We start from the raw sequence: 22768 nt of genomic DNA, 5'->3' as shown, positions 1-22768 counted from the left end.
CAATTGTTTATTACATATACACACTGTTCGAGTGCTTATTAACGTCAGAAAATACGTAAAGTGGAAGCCAGTTGTTATTGATATTAGATTAGATGTCTATCTTAATAAGATATCTACGAATTCAAACATATTTCAGTTTGGTTTATGTCTGTTGCAGCGTATGAAATATATACGATAGCAGGCAAAAACAATATATTACTGGAAACTCGAGTTTATCTCATATCGACGTATTACATTCTAAACCTCTCTAAAGGTCACATCTGCGACGTGACTGAATCGGAGAGATGCATTAACATTTAATCCTCACAGTTTGCATACATTACATGTGCTAGCGTTTTAATTTGCCACATCGCAGATTTGGCTCGCAATCAGATAGCATTCACGATATCGACTTTGTAACGCCAGTGACAAATGTACACGACATATTTATCGAGATATCTTGGAAGACAACGAGATATAAGGAGCAAGTAATACTTGAGGAAAGATAGTGTTGTATCAAATTCCTCCCGTGATTATTCGTGCGCAGAAAATCAAGGTGTAAATAAGTGGAACTTAAAATTTATTAAAATGCGGTAAGCGAAATATTATTTAGACGTTTCTGATGTGCGACAGAAATTCAACTTGAAAAGTAACTGTTAAGATAGACTTTACGTTGAAGATTTTAAGATTGTAATAAATGTTTGCTTGAGAAAAATTGTTTTAAAATATTTGTATCTATAAATTTTATATATTTAATATATATTAATAGCAGTTTATCGATTATATATCAATCTTTATTCTATTAATTTATTATGGGAAAATTTATTCTATTATGAAAGTGGACAAGCAAAATCTGTTTTCTTTTTTTAGGCTGTGGATATTGCTGACTGCGCTTTTATTAGTTACAATACTTGTATCAGAAACTTATGCAAAGAAATCGAGCAAAGATGTAGAAAATAAAGACAGCAATGAGAAACAGAAACATGATGTAAAACACCATACAAAGTAAGTACTTGATAATAAAATAAAAAAACCCGTTTTTTATATTTTTAAAAAATATTTAATGTTTTATTTTATCAATATTAGATAAAACTCATGAAGATCTTTTAAATCATAATTAGGTTTTTATAAAATAAATACAAATACAAATTGCTGTCTTAAAGATTAAAATATAATTTATTAATTATTATATACTATTTATTTCGAACTTATAATTTTCTGTGTTATTAATTAATTAAAGTGTTTTTTTTTTAGAAATAAACATCAATCAGGAGAAAAAGACAAACATGTAAAAGAGCAAAAAAAAAGAAAGAGCAGCTCATCAGAACAGGACGTTGAAAATCCTTCCGAAAAATACACAGAAGCAAAAAATTCTTACAAGTCAGAGAAGTCAAAGAATAAGCGAAACAAACGTGAGGAGAAAGTTGAAGTGATAAATGAAAAAGAAAACACAAATACCGAATCGAAACATTCGAAAGATAAGACAAAGACAGAAGCACAAAGCAAGAAAGACAAGAAGACCAAACAGTCAAAAAAATCCGAACAACAATCCGAAGCTTCGCAGGATTCTGAGATTCGCCAAAAATCGAAGAAGAGCTTGAAAGAAGAAAAGAACAAAAAGAAAACGAAAAATGTTGAGAAAGTAAAAAACATTGAAGAGAATGCAGATGCTGATGTCCAAAGCAAAAAAAAAGTAAAGCGTTCCAAATCGGAAACTTCTGAAAATGCTCAGGATGTCGTTAATAAAAAAAATAAAAAGACCGAGTCTGATAAGAGAAAGAAGAAGCAGAAGGTACCAAAGAATACGGAGTCTGAAAAAGCCGAGGAAGATTTAATTGAAGTTAATTCCGAACAGGAGGAAACTGTGCAAAGTACAAAGAAAAATAAACAAAAAGCTCGAGAAACGAAAGAGAATAAGAAAAACAGGAAGAAGCGCGAAGTAAAACAAGAAGAAGAGGCGATTGAAAACGAGCAGGCGGAAGAAAATCTCATCGAGGAAGAACAAACAAATGCAAATGGAAATTCGAACGAAGAAAATGAGCAGGCTGATGAAGACGAGAATACGAGAAGTGAGGATGAAAATGAAGAAAATTGCTCGGCGCAAGTAGACGGTGAACAGTGTGCGAAATCAGAACATTAATATTTTAATACTTCGATTTAAAATCTGGGACTTTTGAAAACATTCAGATATCAATTATCTTACGTTCGCATACTATCGTGTCTTATCACGGTGCCGGTGAAGGTATCAAATGATAATGCGTGCTACGTGGGGCGACTTTATTTATTTTGTCTATCTATGTGATTAATTGTATAAAGATGTCTTCCTTACTAATGTCTGCTATTAAATTTCTTATTTCTAAACACCACTTGTCACAGTCTTGATGTCTTCTTACCGATATCAATAATTGCTCAATATATCGATGGGATGCGCTGAAAATATTATTTCACAATTATTATCTTTTATCATACACACTTACACAATTTTATAAATAAAAAAATTGAAATGTCTTATCGTGTAGAGATGATTGTTTGCGCTTACTAGTAGATTGTGCCATAAATGCAATAACCCATCCTGTACCAATGTTATTCACCGTCGAAGAGTATCGAACGAGAACTCGATTACTGTCAGCTTCTACCCTCGCTGGGTCATCCTATTAATAAAAAAAAGAATATTATATATTGTAATTAATAAAACTATTTTAATTTTACTTTAAACTATGTAGTGTATATTGTATAAAAAAATTTCTAGAAATGCTTAAAATATGATTTAAAAAAAATAGAAATTTAGTTTTATATAATAAATTCTGGCCAGAAGAAAAAAGACTAAAGAATTCTTCTAAATAATCAATTATTAAGCAATTTTCAAATTTGCAGAATTTATAGGTAATTTTCAAATATATCTTATTTTACGAAAGCACTTACTCCACCGCAATATGTGCTGCGTAAAAGTTGTTCGTTCGGAAGTACGTCGTAAACTTTGACATTATTGCTGCCGCAGTTCTTCTTCGTGCCGATGTCGAAGACGAGAAACTGGAGAATGATTTTGAAGCCTCGCGGCACGCTAACGTCCCAAGTGCACACAGTATTGTTGCGATATATGCTGGGGTACAACGGCGACGTAAATCTGCCGCCATAATTGAATATACGACCACCGCAGCCACGACCTGCGCAATTTTCTCTTTTCAAGTATTTTATGAGGCAACGCGGGAGCGCCGATCTACATATGTATGTATATTCATCTGTGGTATAATGCGCGTGCGATATTTGAATGCGATGTCGCAATCGGATTTTCGCGCGTGAAAATAAACCGCGACGCCTCGCGAGCGCGTATCTCGGGAGGCGCCGCAGCGTCGTAAATCATCGCACGCGCGTTGCAATTTCCCCGCGTTTGACGGCGTGCATTAATCGGATGCAACGGAGAAAGGGATTTGTGCATATTGCTACGAACGACCTGCGTCGTACCTGCATCCGTAGTCGTGTAAATGATGTCGTAACTTTGAAAAGAGCTGGCGCTCTCGGTCCAGGAATGCAAAGTGAGTTTGTTGCCGGTGCTGAAAATCGGGCTTGGTATTGCCGTGCTGCATAACGTCGCTAGAAGCGGTCCGCTGGAGTCACCGTCATGAACCTATGGCACGCACAAATTTATTAAAACAATTAAACTTGCAGCAAGCATCCCTTTGCGCGTATGAAAACGAGTTTTATGTTGCTTAGGTAATTTCTGCTATGGTAAACAATTAAATTAAATTTCTATGTAAATTAAATACAATTTTAAGTTTTACAATTTTCTTCATAGGAATTAAGAAAGTTAACGTACTTGCAGCGCGTTGTGTATGCAGTGGTCTGCATCATAAATGCTGAATTGATTAAAGTAGAGAGAAATAGTGCGATTTGCCGGAACGGTAATCGTGAACCAGCAATTCGAAAATCCGTGATGGAAAATTCGTCCTTGTTCGCTCGTATAATTCCGATCGCACTTTGCTATATCATATTCCAGCTTAAAGCCTTTGTGGTCATTGGACATTGATTTAAACGAAATTTGTATGCTGTTGCCATAACTGTGGGAAAATATTTGATTTGAGATAATCTTGATAAGAATATATGTATAACATCTCAATGAAATTTAGAGGTATAATTAGATACCTGTAGTAATCATGTGGCAATTCGTTGCCACAATATTTATATGAGGAATAAGGTAGACGACTACCCTGAAAAGAAAATAAGATGACATATATAACATAAAAATATACAAATAATTGATAAAATAAAATGCATTTTTTTATACTGATAATACAACTCTAACAATCTTACCATTTCTATGCTAATTGGATGATTTTTCGTGCCACTATAAATGAAGTCCGTTCCGAAGCCTTCGTTTATGAATCTCTGATAATTATTAAAAAGAAGACAATAGTTATATTTCACTGATTGATTACAAATTAATATCAATCATCAAAGAATTATATATTTTTAAACAGACATTAATTAGCAAACTCTCCATACAGAATAAGCACACTTGAAAATATTATCTGTCCAACACTTGCCTTCTGTTCAGTAATTTCTAAATACTCGGTCTCGCATTTGTTAGAATCTGCCATTTCGAAATCTATAAATCGAATTCGTAGTCTGTCAGAGTATTCGTCGGGGTGTCGTAAGTTCCAGCGACATTGTGTACCAAATGTATGCGTATTCGGGTAACCTGGCGACGTAAGTATTTGCGTCGTTTCGTTCACTGTTCGAGTAGTCAAGCCGCATAATGCTGTAACAAAATTACACAAGTAAAACTACGGTTAAAATCAAGAAAAATAGTTGACAAAAAAGTAGAAATTTGTGAAAATTAAAATATTTATCATAAAACAGAATAAATTACTACTGTTTGATTGTATTTTGTTTTATATAATAAAATATTGAGTAAATTGACACGAAACAACATCTCTTACAATCAACAACATCCAAGGTAGCTGTCGCACCGGCTCCTACAGCAGTACCGTCGGTATAAAATCTAATCCATAGTGAGTTTGTGGAAGATACTACGGGAAGTGGCAACGTGTTGCCGCAGTATTGACCCAAAAGTGGGGCATAAAGTCCACTGCCATCTCGAATCTGATAATAATAAAACACACGACAATTTCAATTAATACGAACACAATGAAAATCCTTTTCCATCGATTTTAATTTTCCAAACTGTATTCAAGAGAACAAGAAATTGCTTATTTCAGCTATCTTACGTTAACGATTTTATCTGTTTGACGTTTTGCGTAAAATATTCCATCTACGCATTAGCACACACAATGTAATATCTTGTTATCAGTATTTCTAAAAAATACTTATCAGTGAGCTCAAACTTGCCTCAAGGAAATCACCGGTACATATGTCATTTCGCGTGTTATTATTAGTTGAATTCTTGATATCTATACTATTTATAGTAAATTTAATATTTTTGCCCGGCGATGTCACGACAGTCCAATGGCACTCTTCGAACGATTGATAAATTGCCGCTCGTTGAGTTCTGAACGATTTAGATCGGATCGAAGTCATATTAATAGACTCTCCGCAACCGTCAGCTGGACTTGTTGTAAATAGAACCTAAAATTTTCCACTATCATTAGTACAACCATTATCTGAATTTAGTCGACAAGTAAATTAAATAATAACCATTAAATGAAGGGTTCAGAAGAAAAGTGAATTAAGTTCGTTAATTATTAGAAAATTAGTTTTAAAGTTAAAGTTGTTCTAATTGTGTGTACACTGTTTTTCATAGGTATAGTTAGTATAGCTATAATTTCTTTTAATTTTAACTTAAATATTTGCACTCACTTTTAAATCATTCAGTGAAAATTGTTGAGTTTTTTTCTAATTTATACATGGATTTAAAAGATTCACTTTTCCTCTCAAATAACGATCGCAAATATGCGACACTTGTTATTACTAATTAACAGGTTTATATTAAATAATGCGATAAAATGATATTTAATAATAGACAATACCTTGGCCGTGAAACCTTCAAAATGTTGCGAACTATCAGAATTGAAACTAACGACCATGGAATTGGATTCTGACTTGAACGTAGGTAAATGTTCAGTCAAGTTTCCGCAAACCTGACCCATCCGTTTGTCGATTAGTATTGAATCACCCTCATAAACGGCGACATCATCGAAGTAGCAACTATAAATTGGCAATAATGAAATGAATTGATTTAATGAAATTAAATAATGAAGATACGTTTGATGTGGATTCGTTAAAACTTACTGTGTGCTGTACTCGAGAACGAACTTCTCGAAACGTAGAAGTACGCTCTTCCCTTGTGGCGCTTTAATGATCCAAGTGCAATTCATGCGTCCAAAGTATTCGTTTCCGTGCATCAAAGGTTTCAGTTCAGTGGGATGCGTAATTATACCACCACATTCTGTTAATTACAACGATTTCATTATTTCTTTTCCTATCATTGTCTTAATAATTTCCTCGACAAATTATCATCCATCGTATTTTGTACATTAATCTAATTACATTCTCTGGTAATTAGTGCGTTCTCTATTGTCCGTAGTGTAATTTTCGTAATGACCGATTAATATATAAAAAATGAGAAACTTACTAGTCAGGAAATATTTAAATTGGTAGCCACTTCGCTGCACATATTTATCCGTCATGAAGATAATTTGTACTTTTGAAGTCGACCTCAAAAGCGGCGGCTTGTTGCTGCCACAGAAAGTCTCCACATTTTCTACCATACGCATATTTTCCGTTATGATAGTGATGTTGTCAAAACGACAATCTCCGCGACCTGTCAAAATTAATTAATTTTGATTTCGCAGGTTTTTCTTATTTACAGATAATAAATTGTGCTGGTATCTCAAACATTATCGTGGCTTCATGAAATGTAGCTACTGCCCGCGGTAATTCCATCACGGGGGAAAGGAATGGCGGAGAGATAATTGTCACTCACCACGCTCGAGCTGAAAGTCAGTGAACTCGACAATAATGTCTTCGTCTGGCGCAATGATGGTGTAATTGCAGAACACGCTGGGTGGATAGAAATTTGGATACGACGGTGATTGGATGACATTGACGTTATCGGTGGCCTGGAAAATACCGCCGCAATTCTCGCTCCAGACGGCGCGGAAACCATCCAACTGTATCGCCTCGTTCGAATGGAAGATCACCTTCATGCGATTCGACGTCGAGTTAAAGGGTGGAAATGTGCTCCTGCCGCAAACTTTCTGGAGACTTTTCCATTCCCCAACAGCATTATTAATTTTAATCCAATCGAATACCTGCATAACATAATACATTTATCACTAATAATTTCCAACATTTTTTTGTTACAAAAATATCGTTAATGTTAATAAATGATAATAAGTTATATTTATCATGTAAATAGTAATGATCAGACCTCTACATAATCCTTCTCGCAATTCGAACTAGCTTCCACGGCGAATCGATCGGCGAAGACCAAACCTATGTGATATCCATTTTCACCGAAAATTTCCCACGTACATTCAGCGTTATTTGGATATTGTTTAGGAAATCTACGCGACATTGCAAAAGTGTTATTAAGTGATTTTTCTTTAAAGCAGTGTAGTATTGCAGTGTCTGTCTTATCGGAAGCAAATTACCCTGGCGATAAAATTGCACGACTGCCACCGCGTAATGATCCCCCGCAACCGGTGCTGGCGACTTCCAAATTAATCTCGAAATCACTTACATCGACAGATGTATAATATTCTATCCATAATTGATTCGATAGGCTAGTAATGTTAAGATTGCCAAGTACTCTTGCCGAAAGACCGCAGTACCTTACAATTTGCGGTGCCGTTGGTCCGTCGTTTCTAATTATAGATAAACATGACGAATGTAGAATAGATCGATAATAATTTGATAAAAAATATAAAGTAGCCTACCTGACAATGAGGTAATTTACGTCACAATTATCGTGGAGTTGAAGTTTGGCGAAAGAGAGTTTAATTATCTCGTTCTCAGGATAGTTTATGTGCCAAGCGCAGTTTATCGGATTAAGAATATTCTTTGGTGCTTTGATAGTATGAGATGGGCCTCGTAAAATACCACCACAAGGTTGCCATTTATAATATATATTGTAATTTATAGGTTTTCCGTAAGTGCCGTTCATTACCTAAAAATTAATAGATTTCTGTTTCTGTTTGTACTTGACATTGAAATAAACAATTTTAGTTTATTGTACTGAAAAATTCTTGAAACTGTAATGGTTGGGAATTATAATAGTTAAAAATTATATAATATAAATTAGTGTATAACAAAAATTTAATCTAAAAAATTGAGTTAACTGAGATACTTTTAAGCCTGACTAGTGACAGTTTTTTTCTATCAGAAAGTCAACAATATTTTTTATTTTATTATTAATTTTATAATTAAACGTCTTTTGGAGGAAAAATTTTAATTAACACTGAAAAAACATGCATAAATAATAAAATAAATAATAATACATTACCGTTAAATCATTGACTAATTTCGGGCTTCTCAAATATTTAGGTTCCGTCATATTTCCGCATAACATTCCAATATCTGCAAATTGACAGTTATACTTTATATCGATTTATTCAGATTTAAAATATTAATTTCTGATTTTTTCATTTTTTCCAATAACTGCCATCGATAAAGGAGAATAAAATATCAAATAATATCTTTTACCTTCAAGTTCGATGTATTGAGGGAAAAAGCAATTTCTTTTAATATTGTTTTCACTCTCGTGTCCGCCCAAGTTGCCGGTAACTTTTATTGTCAGTGTTAAACCGGTGTCGTTAGACAAACTGATCATATTTTCAGGTGGTTCCAATTTCCAATTGCAGACGTAAGAAGTTTGATTAAAAGGCAGAGTTGTAGGACCCGTTATGTTGCCTTCCAGTTCTCTCAAGCTTGCACCGCAAGCTACAAATAGAGCGCATCGGTAAAAATCAATAATTTACGCCACAAATCAAACATAATATGAAAAAATATATTTTCACAATTTAGATTGCACTATTGTAATGCATGATGGATTTAACTGCCAATAATAACATCTGAAGCTTACGGGCTGGGGGTAGTGCAATATAACGAAGTTTGAAACCTCGATGCCCAATGGAGGACCAATATCCGAGACTCATAGTATTAGTGGAACTCCTTATCTGCTCTATACTAGCGCCTTGTCCCAAGACTTTGATCTTTGATTTAAAGCGGAAATCGTTGTAGAACTGCAATAGAAACGTTTCAATATACATTCTTGTTTTATCGTGATAACGATTTTTAAATGCTATCGGGGATTACGTTGCTTACCGAAAGTGCGTATCCTATGTGTGTAGATCCAGGTTCGTTAACAACATCTATATCCAAAATATCCACCACAATTTGATATCCCACTGGTACCTTAATTCGCCAATCGCAGTATCTACGATATATCATCGATATTTAATATAAGTAGAAGTTGTAATAGTAAAATTTTATAGACTTTTTTTTGATAATATTTCTGCTACATATTCCACTTGACAAAAATCGATATATTTTTTAAAAGAAATTTACCTAGGCCGTGTACGTGGATTAGGATATCCAGGCGATTTGATTGTCCCAAACATTGCGGTTAATGAACCGCCGCACGCTACGAACAAAATAATGTATGAATGTAAGATGTGTGATTAAATTTTAAATTGTACAAATAACATGAAGTAAAATTTGTAACGCGCAATTGAAAATTGTTTAATATAGTTTTGCTATTACTAACTTTCTTGGCTAGCGGTGAAGTTCAGACTGAAGCCTCTGTAAATCACGTAATCCCTATTATCGCTCTTGAAAGATATGTATGCTTGGTTTGACGATGTTTCAATTACATCTGGTTTTTGGAGACCGCAGTAAGTTCCAATTTCCGACACTGTAAACAAATATTTTTTATCATCGTTATTGCAACAATCAACGAAATTAGATCTAAATCAAATCAAATTGCATCAAATTAATTGTATGATTACTTACTCGTATCATTTTCTACAAATTTCTCTTCAATTTTAACGTGATCGGTCGAATAACATCGACGAAAACCAGGCAGATGTATGTCACGGAATTGTAATTTCAAGGTATGATCCGTCGGTCCTATTATTAACCACGAGCAAGTTTGATTGACAGGATAGGAATTCGGATAATTCGGCGACTCGATTACGCCACTGGTACCGCGCAAAACTCCACCACACACTTCTACAATAAAAACATATATTTTATCAAATTCATCTTGCTCTCAATATAATTTTATACATATAAATTAGACGCACCGATATCGTTTAATTCTAAATCATTTAAGAATTGCCGTTCTCGTATTAAAATTTATAATATTCATTCAGCGCTTACCTCCTGAAACAATCGAAGCTTTGAAACCATTCTTGGGCTCTGATAACTCTGTATAGTAATAGACGTATATCATGTTGCCAATGGTGCTCATGCTGCTGGGTGCTACATCTGTACAATATTTTCCCAGTAGCCTTGAATTATCAGTTCCGCCGTCCCTTATTTCAATATATTCCTTTTCACAGCTAAAAAAATATTGTTATAAAAATATCATTTTTAATCGGAATCTCCTGTAAAAAAAAAATTATTCTATCTTCCGCCAATGATTAAGCTCACTTTTTGCTATAACTTAAATCAAATCGATCCAGGAAGTGGATAGAAAGCTTTTCACCAGCAGGAGCAGTAGCTGTCCAAGTACATTCGGCAAAGGCTGGAGGGATGTTTGGATAGTTAGGGGTTGATATTTCATATTTATTGTCTTTGCTTGTCAAAATATAGCGGCCACCACAGACCATGCTCACTTCTCTAAAATATGAAGACAAATGAGATTATTGCAGCTCGATAAGATAATTCTTGGTGCGTGACATTTGACAAAGAAAAATCTTTTTTTTTTCAGCATTAAAATGCATTATTCAAAAATTACCTGTAAGTGAGTTTAAAGCGGAAGTTTAGACCATTGCCAGTAGCTTTAACGTAAACACGATTTCCGGTGGTTTCTAGTTCTGACGGTGTTACATTGCCACAATACTTTCCGTTCCCCAGCAAAGGCGAAAGCGTTTCGTGTCCATTTTTCAACTGGAATTATTTATAAATTATTTTAACACGTTGAAAATATTTGCCTTCATCATTCTTTGTTATTTAATGTGTATCAATTGACTAAACTACTTAATCCGAAAAGTATCACGCAAAACCGATAATATGATTACCAACCAGAAGATAATCATTGCCGCATGAATGATCGGACATTTCTTGTATCGACATCTCGACAATCTGTATTTTGATTGTTCTGCCAGCTTTTACCGTTATGTTCCACTCGCATGTAAAATGCCATGTGCGAATTACTCTCACAGAAGAATTGTCATACTCAATCACGCCGTTGGGTTCGGTTAACTGACCTCCGCAATCTGAATATTGGTAAAATTATTTGCCAGTATTTATCTGTGTTCAAAATAAAATTTTGTAAAAAAAGAAATTGAACATTAATAACCTCGATATACATATGCGTTGAAGCCGGTTTTATTGACAAACGTGTCCGTGTCGAACTTCACCGTCATCACATTGGTCCCTTTGATTAAGGTCATCGTGGAATTCGCCAGGCACAATTTACCTTCGAGTTTAGCATTGCTCGTCGACGTCAACGCGTATCCCGAATAAACGGAAACCGCATCCGCTACACAATTGCTAGTTTCTTCCAAATTCATGGTCATTATTCTCAACACCAAATGTGTTCCAGGTGGTGATGTGAAGACCCAATTGCAATGCAAATTGTCCGCATATCCGGTAGGCCAACCAGGAGAACTGAAGGCATACGTGTGGTTGCGATCGCCCATTAGAGCTATTTCCTTGTTACATTCTGACACTGTGGAGAAATAAATTTATTTAAATCGCGCCATTTGTGGGCACATGTGCTAACATAATTATTTTATTATAATATTCGGCATACGTTTCATATGAAAATGATGTGAATCTATAGTTTTAATATAATGCGCTTAATACTGCTTTGCGTTTATATTAAACACGCTATTTAATTAAATACATTATTAAATTTAACGTAATATGTCGCTGCTGATACATTGAAATTAACGTATCGTATTAACGCAGATTAAATCTTATTGCATGAAATAATCATTTTTGATAATAATAAAATGGTTATGCGTATATAATGCAAATATCTTACGTTTAATTTCCTTGTTAGTGCCTTGAGTGTCTCTTGGTATTTGAAGCCACGTAAGATCAAACAAACTTCCGTGCCTAATATAAGTGGATGACATTCTGATATAAATTACATTACTAGATGATTCTATTGGATCTGGCAGAGTGTAGCCGCAGACTTCTAACAGGCTTGGCGCTTCACTATCATATCCATCATATATCTAACAAAAAAAAAAAAAAACAAATAAAATTTTAATTTTCTAAAATTACATAAAAATATTGCAAGTTTGTTAAGTGTAATCAAAATTAGACATAAATATTTAAAATTACGTATTTAGCTTTTAAGATATGCTTGTTATTTTAGATTCCGTTACATTCGATAAGAATATTTACATCAACGCTAGCGAAGCAGGATGATCCAATGTTTTCTATCTGTAAATCTTTAAATTCGATACGTATGACAGAATCCATTTCAACGGTGATGCGCCATGAAAACGTAAATGATCGTTTACAAGGCAACGGATACATCGGCGAGGTAATGCGTCCCATAGGTCCTTCGAGTTCGTTCCCTCCGACAAAAGTATATTCGGCCACGAAACCCTTAGCGGTGCCCGAACTATCGCTCTTAAACTTGATCCACAGACTATTAGAGGTTGTAATTGCCGTAGCGTCCTTGCCGCAAGAAACGCTAATGAGTTTTCCGATTCCGCTGTTCTCCCGTATTTCGAGGTAATCCAAATCGCAGTTTTCACTCGACTCGATATCGAACTCGGTGAACGCAAGAGTAAGCTTGTTGCCGGGTGAGGTATTTAGAATCCAAACGCATTCCGCGTTTAGGGGATAGCTGTTTGGATAACGCGGCGAGGTAATCGTTCCATATTCGGACGTGTAGTTTCCGCCGCAGGCTGAGAAACGGAAACAAAATTATGAATGTTTTCTCATGCAATTTCGTGTATGCCTTTTATAGATGTCGATTTCATTCGACGCACCTGTATTCAGGGAGGAATAAGACGCGGCAAAGTATCCCACAAACTCGTAATGCACGAATAGATGCAGCGTGAGCGAGCTTCCGGTACTCGTAATCGGCGGCGGTGTTTTATTGTTGCACCATTTTCCCAGAGACGGGCCATCCATGCCCTCGCCCTCAAGCACCTGAACATAGTCCCAATCGCAATCATCTTCATTGGGACTCAACGAGAAGGTTATTTCAAGCGGGTCGATATTCATATGCGTGAAAGTGATAGTTACGTGATCGTCTACAATACAAAAATAAAATATAATTATGAAAAATGTTTTTAAATCATACAGAATAAAATAATTATAAGATTCAGGAAAAAAAGACATGTATATAAGACAAAGTTGAATTGTGTTTACCTGGATTTTCAGCTATCAACGTCCACGTGCAATTAGTTTCCTCAATATCGCCGTTACTGACAGTTGGAGACGTAATAAAACCATAATCTTTCACGATTATGCGAGCACCGCAGGCTCTCGTATACTGAGCCTTGAAACCCTTTGCCGAAATTAAGTTATCGCTCTGCATAACTACTAACATCTGATTGCTACTTGAAACGTAAGACGGGGGCAGTTGATTACCACAATGCGTTCCGAGTAATAGATCATCTCTCGTTGATCCATCGAAGATCTATGAGAATGCAAGACAAGAATGTTTATTAGATCAAAATGAAAAAAATATTTATCAGAATTTCACATTTTTATGAGCGTCTTATTTTAAAAATTGAGATATACCTTGATAGAATCATCAGTGCAATTTCTACTGTTCTCAAAATCAAAGTCCAAGAATGTAAGGTTCACGACGTGATTCCTGTCGACTTCTATCTGCCATTCGCAATTCTGATTAAAAGGATAATTAGACGGATATTTCGCCGAATGAATGAAGCCTGAGTCTGTTACAAATTTACCGCCACATAGGAGAGGAACACTTCTGTAACTCGCATTGAATCCTCGACTAGCGTACGACGAGTCCGAGTGGAACTTTACGAACATTTTGTTCCCGGAACTAGTGTAGACCAGCGGCTTGTCCGAATAACAAAGCTGCGCTAATTTAAGCGTGTCCGCGTTCTCGCCATTGTAGATTTCAAGTTTGTCGAAGAGACATGATTTACGTTTTTCGGTATTTATCTGGAAAAGAAAAGTTTTTATTCTCAGCATTTTGGCAGCATTGATTCAACTTGGTATCAATTTTACTTATATATATCTTGTGTATACGTTTTTTTAAAAAAATGCACTTACGTCGTGAAAAGTGAGTTCAATACTGTACGTATGATCCACTTCAATAAACCATTCGCAGTCGATATTCATCGGATAAGTAGACGGATATCCAGGCGATGTGAATCCATCATTTGGTTTAGTTAAATATCCACCGCAACCGTGCACTTGCCATTCAAGCCGGAAACCAGTAGAGGCGATAAAAGAGTCCGTGAAAAATGTTATAAACACTTGATGTTGCAATGAACTAATTTTAAACGGGGAAGTGTAACTCCCACAGTATCGACCTAGTTCGGTGTTAGAAGTGTCCTGTTCGCCTTCCATAATTTGAACATAATCGAATACACAATTATGCGAGTTCATATCTTCGTCCATAGAGCCTCTTTCAAGGTCAAAGTGCGAGAAAGTCAAATTAATCGTGTTACCGATCGGTGCCTCAATAATCCAGCTGCAGTTCATTGAGTGTTCATATGTGTTAGGGTAATTCGGTGATTCTAACACGCCATAGTAACCACGCAGTTTGTTGTGACATTCTATATCATAAAAAAAACAGTTGACCACAGGTCATAATTAAAATGTAAAAAATAAGTCAAATTTTAAAAAGTAAAATAAAATTTAAAAAACACTATATTTATTATAATTACACTATATATATATATATATTAATACGATACTTACGCGTTTCGTATTTCAGGTAGAAACCGCGGCCGCCATTACTGAAATCGCTACGAAACCGAATAGTCATATGATTGGATTTGGATTGAATAATCTTCGTATGGTTATTGTCACAATAACGTCTTCCATTTGTACGATAATTGATGCCGTCAAATATTTCAATAAAGTCATATCGACATGCTTTGTGTTGCTCAAGATCGAGATCCACTATTATGATTTGAATTAAACTTCCTGCTGCCACAGCGATCTTCCAGTAGCAATCCGCGTTCGTAGAATACGGCTCAGGGTAGTTTGGAGATATAATAGCTCCAGTCATTCCAGTCATCGTACCACCGCATCCTAAAATTGAATATACAAATTAAAAAATTGGCTATTATTTTTTTTATATCGACAATAGTTTCTCGCGTTTGCAATATTCTTTTGATATCTTAACAATGTTGTACTTTTATCCAGACTTCTGCATAATAAACAGTTTTTAATTGTAAATCGAAGAAACATATCATGCTGTTCAAACAATTGAAGTAATGTAGAACTTTATCAGAACTTCATGTATGCTTTTACCTTCTGTGGTACTGTCCCATTGTATTTCGAAGCCTTGCGACGATCTCGAGAAATCCGAAACAAATCTAATGTACAATTGATTGGTTTGACTTGGTATTTCATTAGGTATCTCTTGGCCGCAGTATTTGCCGATTAATGGCGCAGAATCGTATCCACCGTTTCTGAAATATGAGAAGTATGAAATATTAGTTTGTAAAAAATAATAAAATAAAACTTTTAAGTCATTTACCTAATTTCTAAATAGTCGAAATTGCACCACGTGTGTTTTTCCATATCAAAGCGATTGACTGTAAGCGTGATCCTGTGTCTGTTCGGCGCTTGGATAATCCAAACGCAGTCCTTGTTGTTTGGATACTCATCAGGAAAATTCGGTGATCTAATAACGCCGTTCGGTTTTGAATAACGACCGCCGCAGATCTTTTTTACGTCTGCAAAAATATATGTGGCGACGAATCCCTCGTGTGTGAGACTCGAGTCAGTGTGGAAAAGTATTGTAAGAGTACGATCCTGTGTCGTTATGTCGGGCGGTTTATTACTACCACAATATCTGAAATGTATAATTACAATATATAAAATAATTGCACGACATATACAATAATTGTGCATATTTTTCTACTTAAAACTAATGGAACTCTGTCAAACATACTTAGCTATTGCGTTTTCATTGGGTGAGGTGTAGTTTTCGTAAATATTAACATAATCATGACTACAATGACTATGACTTTCCAAATTAAATGACAACCAGGAGAGTTGTACTACATATCCTGGTGGTGCTTGAATAGTCCAAATGCACAGCTCGTCATCAGAATAATAACCATTTTCAGTAGGAGGCTGAATTATTCCGGTTTCTTTTTTCAACAGTCCGCCGCATCCTTAAAAACAATAATATTAATAATTACTTTGTTACTTTCTGCACTTCTGAAAAGTAACATTATAAATTTTAAGCCGAAACTTTGTTTCTGTTAAAAATTAACAGTGTTTTGCACTTTAATTGCCGCGTGTTATTTCCTTGCTAAGGTAATTTTATGTATATAATAAATTTATAACGTTTATAAATATTATATAAAAAATTAAATAATAAATTCCACACACAGGTTTACTCACTGCGATCAACGGTTGTGTAATTGGCTTTAAAGCCACGACGTTCGACAGAGTTATCAGTCTTAAACTTTATGTACATGTAGTTGTACGTGGAATAATAAGGAATGTCTGGAGTGTGCTCTCCGCATAATGTAGCAAGTTTTGTTGCATTTTCATTATCGCCATCGTAAATCTCCATATAATCGTAGTAACAATTTTGTGGATTTGTCCCTTCGATATCCAAGTCTTCTATGGTTAATATGATTCCTTTAGTGATCGGTTGCATAATAATTTCATAAATGCATGTTTTCGAGCTGTGATATGGATTCGGATAGAAAGGTGACGTGATAATTCCGGTTTCATCATGGAATTCACCGCCGCATAAAGTTTCGTACGATAATGTGAAACCTTCCCTTTCGTAAGACCAGTCAGATTTGAAGATTATAACTAAAATATTTGAGGTCGATTTGATCGCTGGCGGCAGATCTAATCCGCAGTATCTCCCGAGTAATTGAGAAAGCGTGTTAGGTCCGTCGTAAATCTAAAAGAATGTAAAATTAGGTCTAAATTCTTTCATACAAAATGCTGGAAAAAAATAAAAAATCACCTCGACATAGTCAAATTTACAACTAGTAGATGGCTCGAGATCAAATCGCAGCCATGATACTCTTATTTGGCCGCCTGCTGGCAACTGTATCTTCCACTCGCATTCCATGTTCGGTTGATAAACTGACGAATGGCCTGGTGAACTGATAGTGCCACTCTCACTAGTATAAGTTCCACCGCAACCAGGCGTACCTAAATATTTTTGTAAATTATTTTTGTGAAAAACATTTCCCAAATTGTAAAATTATCGAATTATTTATCAATTTTTGTATATAACTAATTAAAAAGTTGTTCCTGTAAATACCTTCAATCACCGAGTAATGAATTTGGAAGCCAGCATCTTCAGCTTCATTATTAGAATGAAAATGAATAATCGCTTGAGAACTCGGTGTAATCAAAGGCGGCGGACGAGTGTGATTGCAGTAAAGTCCTAAACGTTCATCGTCTGCGCCTTTAATCTGTGTAATACAAAATATGGAATCGATTTTGATGATAAATGCAAAAGCTTAAACATTATAAATTGCAAAATTCAATAACGTTAAAAAAATTAATAAAATATAACAAGTCACGTATGCAAGAAAAACATAGATTTTGTTAAACAGAGATTTAATCGCGCGCAAGCTAATCGACTCATGAAATATTTACCATCACATAATCATGTTCGCAATTTTCCTCGAGCATCATCAGTCCAAAGTGGAACTGAATTCTCTTCGAATCTGCAACGTTGATTCGCCAGATGCAATCTCTATTTGGAGGATATCGTCCTGGTGAACCTGGAGACGCAATTGTACCGTAATTATCCTCTAAAACACCTCCGCAAACAGGATTGATGGTGTTCCAATGGAAAGTGAATCCGTCGCTAGATACACTGTTATCCGAATGGAACCAAAGATAGAGCGCATTATGGGACGAGACGATATTCCCGTTTCCATTAGGCAGCGTAGAACCGCAGAATCTGTTGATCATTTGACTACCGGCATTTCTACCGTCATGAATCTAAAATGCATATATTACAGAAAAAATATAAACTCTCTTATTTATCTTGTTGTTTATATTTATATTAAAAATTTTGAGAACATAAAAATTTAGATAATTTGTCAGAGTTTTTAAAACGGATTAAAAAACTCTTGAGGTAATTTTCTTATTAATCGCGTCTTGAAGTTATAAAAGTGTAAGTACAATCTAATGTAGACCAGCTTTAACAAAAATTTTACTCCATCCTTAACTTTATTAAAAATATATTAATTAAAAGTTTTTTAATTGCAAAATATGGTAACGCCGCACCTGTAGGAAATCGAATTTGCAACCTGTGGACTGTTCGAGATTAAAAGACGTGAAGGTGATGTTCAGAACCTTAGAAGGTTCCGTGATCAGCACCCAAGCGCAGCTTAATCCGTGTTGGTAAGTACTACCGCCCATAGGGAACTGAAGTACTCCCATGAGATTTCGTAGCACACCGCCGCACGTCTGCTGCGATATTTCGCACCTGCTGCCTGTGAAGCTAGACGAGCACTGACACGTTGCCTGTCCTTTTGAAACAACGCAAATGCCGTTGTTTCGACATGGATTTGGCGTACACGGATCAATCGGTACGTTGCATGTAGTTCCTAAAAATTAATATCAAAAGTATAAGTAAACAGCGATGCAAAATATGAAGTTAATGTCGCTAGAAAAAAATAATAGACACGCAATAATAGACACGTAAATATACAAAAATTGCTCAATTTTTAAATACTAAATAAAATAAAAGCTTATGTGATGGAACAATATAATTATTTATCGCAAATTTCAACGTCATATTTGACTTCGTAATTTACATTTGAAATTGACAATATTTGCGGCTAATGTGTGCATTCACCGAACGCGAATTAATTTCATATCTTACCTATTTGGTGACATGTAGGAAATAGAGCGTTACAGTTTACGAGTAAGTTCATGAACCCATTCCCTCTAATCCTCACCGGTAATACATACCTGTATATCCCGGATTGCATGTACAAGTGAAGCCATTCGCACCATTTGGCACGCATGTGCCATGAACGCACGGGTTGCTAGTACACACTGTATTAACTGATACAGCTAATTGACAGCCGTTCGGTCCCATTCCGTTACCATCATAACCCGCCGGACAACGACACAATACATAAGAACTTGTAAGCGATGGATTTTCGGTGCAGGTGGCTAATGGATGACATCCGCCGTTATTGATAGCGCAACCTCCGACAAAAATGCAGCTGACACCATCGCCACGATATCCTGGAGGACAAGCGCCGCACACTCTAGAACCCTGAAATTAAAATAGCTATAATATTAAATTATGACATTATTAATTTGGCTACTTTATCTCCTCACTTTTATCTTTAGAAAAATGTCAATATTTTTTTATGAAAAGATAACGGACGATACAATATTAATTACATTTTTATATACATATAATTTATATTCTGGTTTTTTTTACATTTAACAGCATAGATGCTTATATTATTCTAAGGAAAAGCGAGGCGATCGAAACAAAAATTTTATTCTAAAATCTGAAGATTGATAAATTTATTTGCCTTAACACGGCGATGTAGTTCTAATTTAATTTTAATTTTATTATTTGTCATAATTTTATTTCGCACGCACATTTCATAATGTAATATAACGTCTGTGTGCTTACCATTGTGTTCACGCATTGTACGAAAGGCGAAGTGCTGCAACCGCCGTTATTAATCAGACATTCGTCAATGTCGGTGCAATAATAGCCATTTCCACTATAACCGAGCGGACAGGCACCGCAAGTGAATGAGCCACGCGTGTTGCGACATGGTACTGGTGGATTTACGGAACAGGGCGGATGGTTCAATGCACATTCATCTACATCCTTGGTACAAGCTGGACTCGTACCGTCGCTTTCCCATCCCTAAGAACGATAAATAAAAGCATCAGTTATTTCCGCGACAAATACTACACGCAAACTCGCTTCTATTCGACATTTCTCGATGATTAAAACACAGTATTTAAGATAAAACATCGAGAAACGTACTTGATCGCAAATGCATGTGTATCCCAGTGGAGTGTTTTTTACGACACACACACCATGCTCGCCGCAAAGCGCTTCCGAGTTCTCTGTATTGCAAATCGATGTTTTCTGCGTGCAATGAAGGCCAAACCATCCCGGCAAGCAGTCGCACCTAATATCAAACCGATATTACATGCAAGTATATTCTGTACAATGCATCCGAGTAACATATCGTGCCTCCGCAAAATACAAATGTTGTCTGCCGAATTCGGTAAAATAATTCACAAAAAAAAAAAAATTTTTAATTATTCAATTTACTTTATCAGAAAATTAATTTTGCGAATTAAAATAAAATATTGGTCTTTCATTTTTCGTAGAAAAATAAGTTGATTTGAGATTTGTTTAAACGTCTGTAGTTATATTAATAATATTGCATACCGATAAGATCCAGGCAAATTACGACAAGTTGCTCCATTTTGACATCCAAGATCTGTGCCAACAAATCTCGCGCATTCGTTGACATCTGTCATACAATTTGGTCCCTAAAAATATCATAAATTAATTTTACAAAATACCAATGTACTCTCTTTATAATACGCATATATACCTCCCAATTTGATGGACAATGACACTGATAGCCATCAAAAAGGTCTGCACATGTACCATCGTTTTGACATGGATTACTCTGACACTCATTCTCTCGAAGTTTCTGACTTAGGATTCTCAGTGTGTTTTCTAGACTTCTAAGCTTAAAAATACATTTACACATTTTTAATCTCTATTTCTAATTATTATTTATATGTACAAACAAATTTATGAATAAAACATACTCGATTATTTATACGACGAATGCTGAATCTGGTGATACTTGGCAATGAAGGATTACTCTGAAAAGATATTATTTTGTAAATATTAACACAGTAAATATTATACGTAATTTATTTCTTATTTTACTTATTATTTACATATTTTATATTAATCAATAAATAATAATTTGATTAAATATACGTAAAAAACAATTAATTTAAATTGTAAATAGTTAATGCTATGTATTATATGATTTTTTTTACTTTTTCATATGTGAAATAATTTTTATCTTTTTTCTAGCATATTGATATTATTTGATGTTAGGTTAGGTCAGGTTACAAGGAAGTATGCCATTGCAAACTGTTGATTCAATATCGTACGTTCTTACCGGTATACGTGATCCATTGCCTGAACGAATCGTGCCGTTTCCATCAATGGCTCTTTCCAGCAGAGCGACCCTTCTCTGCAAACCTGTAGAGCCTGTCACTATAGTCGTTAGCTGGTGAAGAGAACTTTGCATCTGAGTCAAGTATCCCATTCGCCACCTGTCAATGACTCGTGTCGCATTTTGCGCCTAAAAACAACTGAAACCATTAGCCTCACAAATTCTATTTCAGTTATACTGAACAAATAGACGTTCGTTACCGCCGATGCTATGTGGAGCAGATTGATGTCATTGACATTCAAGCAACCGTCTCCTATTATTTTCAGAGTGATATTTCTGTCTTTTGCACTGGAGATTGTGAGGTGTCCATCTCGAGATTCCAGAACAGGCCTAAATTTTACGGGTTATTTACAAATTGTTTGTATATGCATTCATATAATTACAAAACTGAAATTTATGTAAAGAAATTAAATGTAACATTCTATTTCACAATTTTGTATTCTTTTGTAGATTCTTGACGTATCGATAAATCACTGTCAATGTGAAAGGATATTACTACAAATATTACAAATCTATAACAGTCTCCTTCAATTTGACATGTGATAGACGTCATACAAATGCAAATGATGAGGATATTATGCGAGATGCGGATACCGTCTTAGTGCGTTGTACAAACTTAGTAAAGAGAATACCTCTCGTCCATCCATGCCACGCAGAGACCCAAATGTAATAACAGGAACCATCGTAATGTGGAAGCCATGCCAGCGGCAACTTGGAATTCCGTAAACTAAATATTATCCTGTCATATCTTGTTGGACTCTCATGGAACACTTACTGAAAAGCCAGGTTGTGGCAGACTGATCCGTGAGATCGTCATTCTGGGTATCTATATCTCTGAGTGGGCGTATTCGGAAGATTTATCAAAATCCACCCAATATATCGATTACAACCAGTTTATAGGAGAAGTGACAGTATAGATGTTTATAAAACAGCAAGAAATAAAAGTTTTATTTTTACTCTTTAATTAATTAAATTTTTGATTTATTGCTTATATTCTAAATAAATAGTAAAAAAATAAGAAAAGCAGAGGCATAAATAAAACTATAATAAACAAATTTCTAACATTTTTAGAATATAAAGTTTTTATTTAAATTAAATTTCTTTGTTGTGTTAATATTTTATGAATAATAAAGATTAGAACAAGATGTATTATATTTATATAAATTGTATTTTGTATATATCTGTTACATAAACAAAATTTTTTCTATTAATCTTATATTTTCGATATCTATAAAAGA

General features: G+C 35.0%; 2 protein-coding genes across 2 annotated transcripts; one reads left to right on the top strand and one right to left on the bottom strand.

The window, feature by feature from the left end:
- The first annotated feature begins 162 nt into the window (after positions 1-162).
- On the top strand, positions 163-2487 carry LOC136999609 (DNA ligase 1-like). Its single transcript, XM_067353991.1, has 3 exons — positions 163-572; positions 850-984; positions 1234-2487. Exons 1-3 carry the CDS (start codon positions 568-570, stop codon positions 2117-2119), a joined length of 1026 nt encoding a protein of 341 aa, XP_067210092.1. The 5' UTR covers positions 163-567; the 3' UTR covers positions 2120-2487.
- Positions 2243-22313, bottom strand: LOC105670100 (cubilin-like). The gene is made up of 53 exons (XM_012363430.2): positions 22163-22313; positions 21731-21860; positions 21474-21659; positions 21109-21165; positions 20886-21026; positions 20717-20820; positions 20303-20450; positions 19937-20179; positions 19252-19564; positions 18562-18884; positions 17923-18273; positions 17582-17735; positions 17279-17469; positions 16696-17212; positions 16238-16463; positions 15821-16138; positions 15592-15752; positions 15034-15369; positions 14380-14888; positions 13876-14268; positions 13501-13771; positions 13116-13382; positions 12520-13031; positions 12152-12347; positions 11462-11833; positions 11185-11378; positions 10898-11049; positions 10591-10779; positions 10318-10499; positions 9949-10167; positions 9704-9850; positions 9505-9580; positions 9262-9373; positions 9020-9179; positions 8641-8877; positions 8441-8514; positions 7875-8104; positions 7590-7802; positions 7367-7502; positions 6920-7247; positions 6569-6757; positions 6226-6382; positions 5964-6141; positions 5326-5562; positions 4917-5079; positions 4521-4735; positions 4288-4362; positions 4120-4184; positions 3794-4034; positions 3442-3604; positions 2902-3143; positions 2519-2630; positions 2243-2409 (listed from the first exon to the last, which is right to left on the bottom strand). Exons 1-53 carry the CDS (start codon positions 22228-22230, stop codon positions 2378-2380), a joined length of 11205 nt encoding a protein of 3734 aa, XP_012218853.2. The 5' UTR covers positions 22231-22313; the 3' UTR covers positions 2243-2377.
- Positions 22314-22768: the final 455 nt, after the last annotated feature.

This window comes from Linepithema humile, chromosome 4, assembly GCF_040581485.1.
Source record: "Linepithema humile isolate Giens D197 chromosome 4, Lhum_UNIL_v1.0, whole genome shotgun sequence".
NCBI lineage: Eukaryota > Metazoa > Arthropoda > Insecta > Hymenoptera > Formicidae > Linepithema > Linepithema humile.
The sequence above is the reverse complement of the archived record's forward strand: the minus strand, read 5'-3'. Positions and strand labels throughout refer to the sequence as shown.